Here is a 15,999-nt window from a genome sequence, read left to right on the forward strand (position 1 = left end):
TTATTTCCATCATATGGTCACTCACATCTTATCCCAACCTACTGAAAGGAAAATAATTTATACATTATTGTTATTTGAGGACTTTACAAGTGAATGTCACTTGTACAGACTAATCGTTCGCTCTTTATTAGTAACCGATCATTTAATAATGAGGCATATTTTGCAACTTCCCAATCATTGATGTGGTTTCCTAAGCACAGGATCCTCATTACACTGCCACCCCTTCCTACACGAATGAATGGAAGAACCTATATATCAATATAGCCTTTGTAAATATGGTTCATTGTATTATACGCAGGGGATATTCATCACATGGGAACCATATTGTAGGCGATAAAATGCAATGCCATTGACGCTTCAATGTTTTGTGAACCTCTTTAAATTAATGTGTTTAATAGCAGTAGCAATTATACACGTACCAACAACGAATATAACCATCTTTGTGAACATGAGCATCTCAGCTTTTGATAACTGTGCCTTACAGTATGTGTATGATAAACATCAGAAAAGGTCTTGGTCTGAAGTCAAGTACCTTGTACAATTTTATGGTAAATTGGAAAGGGAACTGTTATTAGCAATGTCTGAAACTATTAGTACCGGGAAAAAAAATGGCATCAACAGGCAATGTGTTAATAAAATTATAGCAAATAATAAATAAAATCGAAAATACTGTATTTCATCAATGATGATTAAGTCAACTTGGGATTAAGATTAGATATTAGAGGTTATTAAAATTGTCACCTGCATCATATCATTACTAGAGTTGTTTTACATTTAACTCAAGCATCAGTAAATCTTGAAAACATGATTTTTGCATTTATATTAATTTTCCAATATTTAATTCTCTATTTAGAAGTGTATATGCATGTTTTCATTCATTGATATTGCAAAGGTCATGTGTATTCTTGTGATGGCATTGAGAATAAATCATTATCTATTTATTGTGCATGTGCATTGTAATTTGTGATGTGATTAGAAATCATGGATGCAAGTATTGAAGGCTTACTGCAATTTACATTTCTTGCTTTATTTGCATGGTTGGCTTCGTTGTGATGCTTGGGAACAGGATGCATTGTGGCAACTGTTGTGGCTTTATTTTTGAGCAATTCATTATTGTTCTGAAGATGCAAAGATCTCATATAACATTTTTAACAATTAAAGCGGGAGGCTTGTTCCCTGTGCGCGTGCGGGAATCGAGTCCCAAGCGATGATAACACGCGCTAAAAACGCAAAGGCTCATGGGTAGACACTTGTTTGTAAAGAATGACAGGCTATGGCCATCTGACGCATGCGTGGGCGACAACTCTCCCACTTAAAGTCATTCAGTTATACGATTGGTAATCATGGTTGAAAGTGCTAATTGCAAGAAATTATGTGTCTTGCTCGATCAGGTTTTTTCGGGATGATAAAAGACTACTTACAACCATGTACAATATGAATGAGCTTTATGTTTGAATGAGCTATGTATAGCGTGTAGTGAAAACAAAAGAATGGCACGTGCGCAGCTAGTGGTATTTCAAAATAAGTCTTTACCATTCTATCATTAGTGCTTTTACTTACATAAATAATGTGTCAGTGGTCAAAGCAAGTTGTATTTAAGAAAAACAGGATACGATAAATTGAATAACCCATAAATATGGTACTCTCCATTCTTGAATTTGTTGGTTTAAAACGGTTTGACAATATTTAATGTTCAAGCATACAACTGCCAGGGTGGTCATTTGGATGTCAACTGTAAACTGCATTCTGTTTTCGGGAAAAAACTATTTTAAAAATATATGTATGAGATTATGAAACAAATGTATATACCGGTATGTTGGGAATAGTCTTTTAGGAATGCAATGATATATGTCATTTTTAACTGTCAATTACTGTATTTGAAAAATACAATTTCTTGAAAAATAGTATTTACCGAAATTTTGACTAATTCTGCATATTTTCATTTCTGAATAAGGAAGCAATCCAATATTTTCAATTGAATTTATGATGACTGGCACTTTTTTAACATGACTCAGATGAGGAAGAAGATAAAATATGCCAATATGAGGTGAAGGGGTTGCATAGTTCTAACAGGTGTACAGGAATCTGATAGCCTGCAAATTCCGTCTACAATTTGAATGGCACTTGAAATTTGCAACTCAGTAGAAAAGATTGCTGTTCATATAACAAAATAAACTATAAATCAGACAAAGATTCCATTCATTATTTAAATTTGCAATCTGATTATGATGATTTTACTAGTGTTTTTGAAACAACAACAAAACTTTGTGAATCCATATGTACCAAAGACAGACGTGCTAAATTTTGAAAAATTAAAAACAAATTTCTCACATTTCTAGTACATTTGTATACCATCACAAAACACAAATTAATCTAAAAATAGCTTCTCAGAGTCCAACTTTAAGAACTAGCTTTGCGATATTAAATGTTCTTTCGATTTTATACTGTAGAATAATTTATTTTCGCTTGGAATTTATTTTCGCTGAAGGGATGATTCCGTGAAAATAAAATCCGGTGAATATACATTTTTTCCTATATCTTACATTAATCTCATCAAAAATCAGTGAAAATAAATTCCAAGCAAAACGCCCAAAAAGCCTTTTCAGCGAAAATAAATTCCAGCGAAAATAAAGTATTCCACAGTATTTCGCATCTCATTGTGAAGAAAACAGGCTGGATATGTATTTGATAAATGATTTCAATGGGATCTATTGTCAGAATACAATTCCAATAAAGTGATAAACAATTTTCTTTTCAGAGATTTTGTGTCATTTTTATTTCCAATTTTACATGTTTTATTTGGATACATTATTGTATTTTGTAATAATGAACCTCACCCCCAGGGTTTCAAATGGACACCCCTAGGATGAAAACAGGAAGACGTCCATTTGGGAGGCGTATACGAAATATGAACTTTCACTGAAAAAATACATGTTTGCCAAACTTGAAGAAAAATTCAATTTTGATGAAAAAATTAAATAAAGCATAATTTCAATGCTTACTTACAAATTGAAATATACAAGAATATAAGAAATAGACAAAAATATGTGCTTACATGCACACTGCGCTATTTTTTCAAATCCATTTGTTTTACCCTTGGAGATAAAAACTATAAAGATTATTATGTATTACCTCTAACAAATAAGTTTTAGGTTACATGATGTATAGTGGAAGCCATGTTAGTAACATATTTTGCATGGTACATTGCGCCCTCTGTGGGTGTCAATAGTCAATACATCGGCTATTAAATTAATTGTAATTTCTTGAAAGATGATCATGTTTGATCACCACTGATTTAATCGTTTGTCATTATATATTACATTTTTATTTTAAATTGGTATTTGTAGACATTGAAGGTCTAAAGGTGAGTGATTTTAAATTATCAATAACGCTGACACTGAGTATATTTTATGTGCCGTGTACTAGTATTTTCCTGACGTATAACTTAAATCGTGTGTATGACGTCATACATCCGTTCATTCTTGGGTTTCGTCCTTGCAAGTCGGAGGTTTGGATTGGGTAACCTTTTTACTACGAATTTGAGGGTGTACATGTCGAAAAATGTGTAGTTCTGCAACTAAAATGTGTATGTAGTGTTAGATACGTATATTAATAATTAGAAAAGGGTTTTATCCTTTTCAGATGCAATTTAACAACACTGATTATCAAGCTATGGCGAGTTTATAGGTTAAAGGTCGTACAAAACTAGCCAATCAAAACGCTTGTTTCTTCTTCCTTTCCGACTCCCGAGGCATTACATGTATTTAGATTTCAGGCTGGAAGGTGGTGGTTTGGTTTTGAGCTTCTCTTGGTTATTATGCTACAGTCGTCGTTCGACAGCGACGTTTAAGCCAAGTCATCGAACAGTTTGTCCACTCTGTGTGTTAGTATATCACTGTAACAAAAATGAGCGACGTCCAGGCAGTACAGATGGTAAAATCGGAACTTGAGACTGAAGACGCGAACGAGATTATCATCGAGGAGAAACAAGATGACGTGCAATACGACACGGTTCCTGGTACTTCCCCAAAACAACACGTGCATTTACAGGTTCCAAAAATACAGGAACTAGCGGAGGATGGGACGAGTTCGACTTATACGAGCGACGAGGAAGCGCTTTACCACACTGATGCGCAGAACGAAACCACCAAAGGGGAAGGCAAGAACGGGGAGGGCGGTCAAGATGACATATGGACTCCACCGGAAGAGGAACTCGTTCAAAAAATCATCAAACAGGTTGAATTTTATTTTTCCGATGCCAATATTATCAAAGACGCATTCCTGTTAAAACATGTGAGGAGGAATAAGGAAGGCTATGTCAGTCTCAAGTTAATTACATCATTCAAGAAAATGAAGTCGCTAACGAAAGATTGGAAAAGTGTGAGATTTAGCCTAGAGAAAAGTGATAAATTGGTTATAAACAAGGAAGGCACCAAGGTCAAACGTATAAACGCACTTCCAGAAAATGATGAAACCACACCTAGTAGGACTATAGTTGCAGTCAACCTTCCTATGCAGGAGCCCAGTATTGAAGCCGTCGCTGATTTGTTTTCCAAATGTGGTGATATTGCCCTTATACGAATTCTACGACCTGGTAAATCGCTACCGCAAGATGTGAAGAAACATCAAAACCAACATCCTGAGTTAGGTAAAACTGTCTGTGCTTTGGTAGAATTTGAAAAGTCTGAGTCTGCCAGAAAAGCCAAGGAATTGTTGAGTAATAAAGACGACTGGAGAAATGGCATGCATATCGCGGTTCTCAGTAAATCTACACCCAAGAAAACTGAGAAAACTCCAAAAGAGGCAAACAAAGAGGTACCATCACCAAGTAATGGACAGAAAACTGGGAATGAAAAGTCAGCAAAAGCAAATGCTGCGCAAAATGGTGAGGATGGTGATAGTGAAAATGAAGGAAAAAGTCGCAGAAGAAGAAAAAAGAAAAACAATCGATTGGAAGTGCTAGGAAAAAAAGGCGAAGGGTCTGGGTTTTCTAGCTCATCTGATGTTGAAGTTAGTTCACCTTCTCCATTTAAAGGAGACAAAAAAGGTACCCCTAGTCCTATCAAGCATCTACATATATCTCCTAAAAGCGGACAAAATCATTTAAGTCCTGGTGTGTCTCCGAAATCTAGCCCTCATTCCAGTCCTCGAACCAGCCCAAGATCACAGCGAAGAAATAAACCAGGTCAGTCTTCGTTTCTTAGTCCAAAAGCCAGTCCTCTCACCAGTCCGGAAGTAAAGCGTAAAACCGATTATTCATCCGACGGAAGTGGGTCATCAAGTCCATGGGTACAACGCAGACTGTTGGCTGCACAAGATCAGAATGTGCTGCGTAGCGAGGGGAATAGTCCACGCAGCAGTCCTTTAGTGAGTCGCAGAATGGTTGATCCTGCTATAAAACCATGTTTAGCAGACTTGGAAGGTGTTATCAGGCAACCAAAAGGACCAGATGGCAGCAAAGGTTTCTCTCTAGGAAGAGGAAAACCGTTAGTAAATTAACATTTAATTTTTTAACATATCTGCATGTTTATAAATGTCAATCTGCAGATAAACAAATTTGTGATGTTTATTTATGATCAAGAACACTTTATATCTACATGATATTCAATCAAGTTTCTGTATCATGTACACAGTATATTTTGTGTTAACGTGTAGAAAAATTGCACTAAAAGCTCTAGAATATTAATTTTATTTTTTTTAAGTGAACAAAAATGTATTGAATGCTTCAAGCATAATCATGTGATGATTTTTTAGGTTTCTGGTAAAAAGAAAAAAGAACATATCAAATAGCGATTATGTAAAAAAAAAAAATCATACACGTATGGTTACGTAAAACTATGCACTTACAAAGCAAAGTATTTAATGTTATTAATTAAATTAATGTTTTACCTATTAGTAGTGGATGCGCTTTCAGATTGTAGGATTTAATTCATAAGATTATTTTCTTGAGTTTGATGTTGACTCTTGCCATATGCTAGACTTAGCCTGAGAACATTTTGCAATCTGTTTACCCTATCTGCTAAAAACAAACTTGTAGCGGAGCTGGGTGCAGCTCTCAAAATTTTATCAGGTTATGGCTACACCTTGTTGCATGTGATTGTGTTCAAATATACATGGAACTGGTTTGTGAATGGGCATTATTTACATCTCTTTTGAATATTTGTGTACAGAATCATTATTATTCATATCTGTACATGTACTTCCTCTGCTTGAGGTCATGTATTTTTTTTCTATCTAACTATAAAAAAAACAAAGTGTTATCTGGAATGGTGTTTTTAAATCCGAGCTTTAGGCAGCTGGTGTAGTATAAATAGATGTTATATATATCTTAAAAGACGCATGTGACTAACACTTTCGACATGTGAATATCCTGAAATTATTCCCCGAGACTGGCTATTTGTAAGTCCAAAGTAAAAACTTGGTGCACTCGAACTATATATTATGAACCTCAATTATGAAAAATTTTCAATTCAAATTAAAAATCACAAAGTTGTAGTGTTCATAAAAACAAGGTTTGTAAAATTGGTAATTTATTTATTCTGCGAAATATCTAGAATCTATGTGTTTTAAAATTGTCTTTACCTTTTAGCTACATTCATCCTGGAAGTGCCACACCCTTGTGTGAAATGTACAATGTGTCACAATGATTGGCAAATTATCTTTTAACTAGTCTGTTTTAAGTTCCATGTATTTATTTTGATTATGCTTGTTATTTATTCAAATACAACTAAGGTCAGAAAAATGTTGTTTGAACACTTGTGAGTCAGATGGCACCCATTTGTGAGCCTGTCGATACCAAGCAACAGGTGGGCGACACCAACGAACTCTGCCAATAATCTTGGCATGTGCGCACTATGCACTGGTTGCGACTACAAGGAACAAACACATCTTTCAGCCATCTGTTATACTATCAACTAACAAACTAATAGATACTGCTCTAATCTATAGAAACTTGTAAATGTAGGTTGATAATTTAGTTAATTGGTGATAAAATTGTTTCTGACTTCGTTATGCATGTTCGAAAGGGCTTTGCGTACAATACACGGCTAATTAAATTTCTTGTTATGTTAACTGTATACCTAACTGTAATTGGCAACTAATAGTGTATCAAATTTGTACATGTACTGCCTCAGACTAGAATGATTCTCTATTTTACATGTTAGTAGGTTGTGCAGTATCATTCATTACAACAATATACTTTGGTCAGTGTACGTTTTCTTACTTTGTATAATCTGCAGAAAATCTCTTGTTAATTCATTTAAGCATATTGGTTTTGGATTTTGCATAGTTCACCAGAAATCTTCTCCAACAGAATCCTGAAATCAAATTTAAAAGACATTCCTAAAATAAAGTAATACTGTTTTGGCAACTAGAAATTTTGATGAATTAAATTTATAAAGACGACATTTTGTGAAGTTGCTGCGAACCTTTATCTAGAACCCATTGAAACTATCACTGCTACAAGATTCATTCACTGGCAACAGTTATTCACTTTTTGATGATCAAACATTTTCTCGTTTAGAGTACCCTTGCTAATCGGACAGTGTGCACTGGTTGTCATACTGTTTTACTTTCTTGTAAATTTCAGTGACTTGCCAAATTATCTAAATAGATGTCGGGCAATATATTTTACCAAAGGCATACATATTGTTAGCACATACATTGCATCAAGAATTTTGGAGTAAGCTGATACCATAATATTCGTCGGAATGATGAATTTTCTTTTAAAAGGTGGAAATATGATGTATCAATTAATTGGCTTCAATCTCATACAAGATTTATTTCAGTGTTATTAATCTGTTATGTATTCACTTTTAGTTAGCACCATAAAAGAGTGGAAATCCAATCTATTTATGTAATTCTTGCATCACGTTTCATGATTGCCATTATATTTTAGAGTTTTTATGTTGAAAATGCTTCACTGGGGTGCAAATAAAAAGTAGAATAGCCCAATATAACAGTTACATTCAATGTACTGGTATACTTTACATTTATTTGTAATGATTACTGTGTGTTGTACTAAATTCAAGCGCCATGTTTTCTCTCGTCGTATAAAAAAAAAATTTATTTTAATTTTCATAAAATCTTACAAGAAAGATGGCAATTCAAATAGAAGGGATCATCACTTGTGCACATGACTCTGTGTCCAAAGCGACGATAGCAAAAAACGCTAAAAAGGCTCATGATTAGACTTTTGTTTGTAAAAAAACTTTATGATATGCTGTCTGCTGCATTCACATGTATAAGAGCACAATGTTTCAGAATTTCATTCCCCTTTCACAGGTGCTGAGAAGTTTTCTGTATTTTTCTGAAAATTCTGTGTTTAGTATTGCATTATTTATGGCTTCGATACTTTTTACTTGAGTAGGTTTTGAACAAGATTATTTTGTAGAACAAGACACGGAAATATTCATTTTAGAGTTTTAATATGCACACTTGGTAACTGTCAGCTTGCACTTAAAATTTGGAAAACTCTAGAACCTAGTTATCAGTATTGTGTTTTAGAATCAAGTTATTATTTTTTTCATTTAAGACAAAGGTTTCCCATCCCTTTAAAGAAGCAAGAGTGCTTGAGCATAAAGCATTTATTTGCTGGTTTAGCTAAAATGTCTGCTCATTCATTTTTTTTTTCACATATAGCACATCTTTGTGCATTCAAGTGAAATTACAATTTTCAATTTTTGCCATATCTTATCAATGATACTTATTCCAACATGTCGGTACTGTAATGAAGTGCGTAATTAAGGTCTATTATTATGCATAGATGTACTATGTGCCTTCTTGTACTGTGAAAGCCATTTTTTTTTAATTGCAATATATTTTCAATGTGAACTTTTTTTTATTTACAATTCTTAGGAATATTAAATAATTTTTATTTTTTAAATCGGCAAAATTAGTGATAATTTGGAGTTCATCAACCCTTTGAACTCGTATATTTCCTGCTACAATTTTGGTGCAAATATTGTAAATTTTTATATTTTTTTTCTGGAATTTTTAATTATGGACCAAATTAAGATAATTTTATGTTGCCTACAATTCTTGATCGAAAATTTAATTTAATTTTGTGAATGGGGACAAAAGATATTTTGTCAGACGAAAGGTTAAAGGTTAAGAAATTAGTTTCCTGACAATGACTGCATCACAACCAGAGTATTAGTTATTTTTAAGATGTCTGCTTATTTAAAGTCTATCATAATATGGTGGAATTATTTGAATTGTACAAATTTTGTTAAACCCAAAATATGATTTTGCTGATATGTACTTTTTATTGTTTTTTCCCATTCTAATTTTAAAACCGACTGTAATTTTTGTATATTCTAAGTTTTTTGTTTTGTACAGAATCTGAAATGGTTCATGTGCTCAACATTATTGTTTTCATCGTTGACATGTTGCACTGCCAAAGAACTTTAAATGTTTAACACACAAACAAAATCATGATTGTAATGTTGAAAGCAGAAAATGGCTACTGCTTCAAAAGGTTGATTATTCAAATATATTATTTAAACCACCAATGGTAATTTGACACACAGTAACTTGGGGGCTGAAAAAATAATGAATACTAACTTTTAAAAAAAAAAATCTTCCGCTATACGTATATAAATAACCAAGTTGTGAAACATGGCACCGAGTAAATCGACACGTTGTTGGTTTCAAATGTTGATTTCTTACCTTAAAATGTGTATACTCATTTCCAGCCAATCAGGCGTGTCGTAACAGCGAGTATTTCCTTGATTTACCCAGAACTCTGTGCGAATCCCCCTTGATTCTGGCTGCTGGTCATTTTTGTTCATGAAATTGTCGGGTATCACCGGAAAACGCGGAATTTGTGCAGTTTTGAATCAAACCAAGTTAACGATTATGAACAATGGTTATCAACATAACACCCGATCCCCCTCTGCACTGTTTGTTTCGCATTTTAAGGTAAGAAATCTACATTTGAAACCGACAAGGTGTCGATTTACTTGGTGCCATGTTTCACAACTTGTTTATTTATATACGTATAGCGTAAAGTTGGTATTTATTAATTTTCAGTCCCCAACTGACTATGGTTTGACAGTTATTTTTATACTTGCGGTTACTCTATTATAACCACAGCACATAAAATGTAAATGCACATTGCCAATTACTGTGCTGCATTAATATATTAAAATCTAATAATTGCTGGCACAAGATGACATTAGATTTAATATAGTATGCTTTCTTTCTGGACAGTTGAATTACCAGTCATGGTTGGGGAGTACCTATTGAAATGGAAGGGGATATTTTATTTTTGCTAATGTTAATTTTTTTGTAGCCACATTTTTCATAATTTTACATTATATTATTTTTCTTTTAATTTTTTTCACCCTCCACCTTACCTATCAATTGGTAATCCCTGGCACAATATACTAAATGTTTCAACATACTGATGTCTGTAAGTGTTGTAAAAAATTTGAATGTCATCATTTATGTGTGGAACAATTTATAGAGACAAAGTTGCATCATTGCATTTGGGCATTAAATTAGAGTACTGTAGAATACTTTATTTCCGCTTGGAATTTATTTTCACTAAAGGGATGCTTCAGTGAAAATAAAATCCAGCAATTAAACTTTTTTTTTCCTATATTTCACATTCAACTCATCAAAAATCAGTGAAAATAAATTCCATACAAAATGCCCAAAAAAGCCTTTTCAGTGAAAATTAATTCCAGCTAAAATATAAGTATTTTACAGTATTTGTTTTTCATCTTTGGTTTCCTGAAATGAAATTATTTAAGGTAGAGATGCAATTTACCTGAAAGGTATTTTAATTAGTTAATTAGGAAACCAAGATGACCTTGACCCTTGTCCACAAAACTATGTTTTCGGAAAGCTTATTGTATAAATTTTAAAATTTTGTTAGTATTTTTTTTTATGGACACTGTAGTTCGAAATATGCACAAAAATATGCTTTTTTGGTCAAAAGTGATTTTAAAAAAAATAGCTCCTAAACCATGCTTCTGTTTCCTGTCAAAATTGGTTTGTGGGTACATCTGTTTACTATGAAGAAAGTGCCATCTTGAAAACTGTCCACCAGTTGTCAATTTTGCAGGGCAGCAGCCCAAATTTATGCATAAATGTTTATGCATAAATTAACACCCAGGCTAGTTGTCTGTACGATTGTTGTAACACTGTTCAACCAAAAACAATGCCCCGACGGCGTTTTGAAGATAAACACATTGTCAATCATTTGTGAAAAATTTCAAAACAAAAGGTCAAAGCATCTAGGAGCTTTTTTTTTTAAAGTTCTGGGATGTGCACTAAAAAGAAGCTGAGATAATTGCTAATTTGCATAACAATTCACTCAGTAAGAAGTTTGCTAATGCTCATAATTAAAATGGCTGTAACAGTTCCAAATTTAAATGTATTTTAGTTTTGTTAAAAGTTAAATATAGTGCATAATATGGAGATCCCGTCATTTCTTTTTTTCACCATGTTTCTTTTTTATTATTTATGTACAGCCTTGTTAAATCTTGCTAAGCATTCAAAAGAGAATGTTTGCACCTGTTATCTATATTTTAAAATCGTTTTTTGAGTATGTTCCACTATTCACAATTCTACAAAATTTTAACAGTCTATAGCCAAGACTGTTTGGATAATAAAAAGCAAAAAAAAATATTTCACTCCTAAGTGCCCACAAACCTGCATCTCTACCTTAAATGATACACTGATCTCATGCATTCATGATTTGCAACACAAATATGAAATCCTCTCATAATTTGATGGTCAATTTAGGGTAAGTGTCAATACTTATGTCCAGTAAACTCAATTATAAAATTACTGTTACAATTGTTTACATTTACGTCTGCAAAACTGCAAATAAAGTATCCTTTCTGAAAGTGTTTCCTGTGATTTTGATATTGCTGTGATAGTCTGACGAGCTGACACTCACAAAGCTAAAGTTGATTTTGTCGGGGCAGTTTTCTTCATTATTACTGATTCTTGTCTATAGTACATTGTATATCAAAATACCAAAGTTTATTTTAACTCTCTCTCTCTCAAAGATACAATCTCATCTAATTTTTTTCTTTTTAGTTGACTATTTTTCAGGTGAATGCCAATTGTCAATTTTTACTGTTAGTATTTTAGAACCGAAATTTTTGTTTGGATATTAAACTGAAGTTTTCTTTTAAAGGCGAAATGTTCACATGCTTTTGGCACTCTTAGCCTTTTCACCACCAGATTTTCTCACCCAAATTTTTTTTATATTCAATATTTCTGGAAATAAACCCGAATTTTGAAGTCAACAGACAAAATTTGAGTCAATTTTCAGTTTTTACTCAAAAAATTTGGCTATTTTTGTAAGGAAAGTGCAGACTATAAACAGGACTTGTGTGGATTTATGATGAAAAAAGGAAACTGGCGATGAAACTGTTAATGGCATTACAATTTCATAATTTGCATGTACCTAAGACTATTTCTATGTATTACATATAATGTGCACAATATTATTGGTGCTTTAAAATGGATGACTACTTGAGTTACCTGAATCATGATGCGAGCTCTCCAACATGGGATTACAGTATTATGATTTTTCATCTTGCTATATATAGTCTTGCCAATTTTACGTACATGTCTGTGTAATTTGTAACCTGACATGCCGTTGGACATGATCCTGTAACCATTGTGCTCTTCTGAAAATGGCTAATTTTTTTATTGGTGTCTTGAACAAAATGATTCTTAAAAAAGATTGTTAAATTATTCTGTAAGAAATCAAATAAATGTAAAGTTGACTTTATAAATAATGGGCACAATTATCTCTGTATATTTTTAATGATTTTGAATATAGCCTTTAAAGGACGGTGGTCGTCGTGCCGCGTCCAATTTGATACGAGACTCATAGCGACGTATACAACACATGTAAAATACATTGTTTATTTACATGCAATTCGAACACGCACTGCGCGACGACCACCACCACGCTTTAACCAATGGAAAAATTATGTCTATTGGGCCCAAAATTAACAAAAAGTATATAGAAACGCAGTAACTATTGCAAAATGTTGCACCAAATTTTGGACGAAAAAAAAAAAAATTCAAAAAGTTGAGGAGAATTTGTTTTACTCTTTTATTAGCTTTAGAAGGTGATTCTTGAAAGTTGTATTGGGAAGCTGGCACAAGCTTCAGATAATAGACTGCATAACATTGTTAACTTAATATTTCTTTTTCAAGATGAGAGATAGTGAAAACTTAGTTTTGCTTTTATACCAGTAGATTGTTTTGTACATGTTTTTGTTACACTGTAGTGTAGTAAATTTTGCATTTCGTTGACTTATTTTAATTTCATTTTATTATTCTTGGGCATCATTTTGTTTGCTAATAAAATTTTCGTCAGTCATGTGACCACTTACATTAATTCTACAGTCACTGTACTTTCTGTATTAGAGCATTTCCAGTTGTGCACATAACCTCAAAAAATGTATTTATTGTTTCCTGGATTATTAATATATGACGTATTTTGATTATACATTTGCGTAAATAGAAACAGCATGTCTATGTTTTACTAAACAAGCAAATAGTTAAACTGCACTAGATAGCATATGATATGATTCTGATGGTATAATGCTTACACTATATTTTATCAATCAATGAAAGTAAAATCCAGTGAAAAATTTTATTATTTCTATGCCATATGAAAAATTCGGAAAATCTAAATTACATGTATATCACACCAATTTTCTTCAGCCAAAATAAATTCCAAAAATTGATAAGTTCTTTCAAATTCTGTGTCCTCATCCCACCTATGAGGGCAGCAAACCATGTACAATATCTGCTACTATAAGCGATTTATTTCGAAGTGTAGCCATTATAACATTGTCATCTGTTATCTTTTTACTACATTCACCTGCACATATGTAATTTTATTGGAATAAATATGGCATAGAAAAGAGTAGATGTCTAAAAGTAATATGTATTTACAGTGTCCTTGTAATATCATTTAGGGCTTTCCCAAAAGTTTGTCAGCTTTCCTCAACCGAATTCTGCTTGTGCGTTTTTGACGTGTGTATATGAATAATTTTCAGTCAACAGGGAATTTTTTTCATGCTTGCTGTAAATTATTTTTTGAGGAAAACTGTCAAATAATATGCAAAATATAACATTTTAGCAGTTTCCATAGACCACTTGGATAACAAATTTCATCATTAAAAACCCTCTAAAAATAATATAAATTTTATTATACTTATTGCCATAAATAAATGTTTTGCAAAACACTACATGTATTTCTAATGTTTCACCCTATGTTACTGAGATAGTGAACAGAAAAAAAATGCTATTATTGTTCGTTTCTTTTTTTTCACACCAATTTTTTCTGAACGTATATGTTTGCATTTACTTCATCCTTGTGATATAAAATGTCACTCATGTAAATTATTTTAAATTTTTAGTAATATTTTACTTTGACCCAAAGACCCAGAATTTACTGTCAATACGGTAGGGTTTCATTTTTAGTAATAAGTGAAGGGCGATAGTTGTCACATGTGCGATGTATGTGTTGGTAAACATTGATTTTCCCACTTTTGACTTTTTAGGTATGATAGAGTTGCAGTTGTAACCTGAATACTTTATTTGCATACTAGTAAATATTCAATAATATATAAATAGTTGTATCCTAGGTAGGAGTTTCAAATGAACAAGCAAGAAACATGACAACCATGGCCACAATAATTAAATTAACTTGTACAATGTATATTTAGTTTAAGTTTATAAACTTAAAATAACTTTCCCTTTTTCAACCCAGTATATAAACAATGTAATGTACTAACTATTAAAGTTTGTTTTTTGGATAAAGCAGATTATTGTATGCAATATTTTTATGTCTGGTCAATAAATCAGAATAGTAATGGCTCATAACTATGTCTTTGTATATTGTATATTATATTTATTAATGATAAAGATCTTGCCTTTGACTGTTTTCCCACAGACCCTACCCATTTTCGCACCGTAAATTCAGACTGTATGTAAACCATATTGTAACAAAATGCGTGTATTTTTATGAGCATGTTTGTTTTTTCATTGTAAAATGTATCGTGGAAATCAATGACGACTCGTTTTGCATTTTTTCCTCAAAAAGACGTAATATTTCTCCGAGACCGGCACTGTGAACAAATTTTTTGTGGTTGGGAAGATGGTGACCATTTTAAACCCACCAAAAAATTATCTTTAATGAGGCGGTCTAGAGTATAAGCCCACCCGCTAATTTTCCCGATTTTACATGTTCAGGCCTCTGGGCTTATACTCGAAGAAGTACAATATTTATGTAAAGAAGGAAAATTGTAACAAATAATTGAGCAGACTGTCGGCTGATATAGCTCCGCTGTTTCAGATGCATAATGAGAAAGGAATGTTGAATCATTCTGAAGATAACATAGATACCGATATTCACCAGAATGAGAACATTTTAGTTATCACCACTAAATGAATTAATTTGACAATCTATCACTAAAATAGAACTAAAATTATCATCGTGAAAATCAACAAATCTGTCTCAAAAGTGAGGATTCTTGTAAATGCCACATGTAGTTCAAATAAATCTATTAAAGACCTCATTTGGGTCAACTACATCATGCAAATGTTGTACTTTACACAAATGATTTTCGTATAAACGCCAAGTATGCAACAATTGAATCTTGTAAAAACTACACTTGGTACAAAGAAATCTTGTAAACATCACATAAAAAAATTGTAAATTCCACATTTTACATAACCTATGTGCTAAAGTTGGGCATTTGCATAATTTTTACATGATTCCTTTTCACTAAGTGTGATGTTTACATGACTCCTTTTTACTAAGTGTGTTGTTTACATGACTCCTTTTTACTAAGTGTGATGTTTACATGACTCCTTTTCACTAAGTGTGATGTTTACATGACTCCTTTTTACTAAGTGTGATGTTTACATGACTCCTTTTTACTAAGTGTGATATTGACATGACTCCTTTTCACTAAGTGTGATGTTTACATGACTCCTTTTCACTAAGTG

The 15,999-nt window shown here is 32.6% G+C and overlaps 1 protein-coding gene across 1 annotated transcript; it reads left to right on the plus strand.

Moving 5' to 3' along the window:
• Positions 1-3,739: 3,739 nt before the first annotated feature.
• LOC100366636 (la-related protein 6-like) lies at positions 3,740-14,871 on the plus strand. Its single transcript, XM_085507154.1, has one exon. It carries the CDS (start codon positions 3,907-3,909, stop codon positions 5,497-5,499), a length of 1,593 nt encoding a protein of 530 aa, XP_085363280.1. The 5' UTR covers positions 3,740-3,906; the 3' UTR covers positions 5,500-14,871.
• The last annotated feature ends 1,128 nt before the right edge of the window (positions 14,872-15,999 follow it).

Source organism: Saccoglossus kowalevskii, chromosome 13 (genome assembly GCF_978046115.1).
Source record: "Saccoglossus kowalevskii chromosome 13, keSacKowa6.1, whole genome shotgun sequence".
Taxonomy (NCBI): Eukaryota; Metazoa; Hemichordata; class Enteropneusta; family Harrimaniidae; genus Saccoglossus; species Saccoglossus kowalevskii.

Excerpts from the sequence above, each read along its gene's own strand:
- LOC100366636 (XM_085507154.1), top strand. The coding sequence starts at position 3,907 with ATGAGCGACGTCCAGGCAGTACAGATGGTAAAATCGGAACTTGAGACT.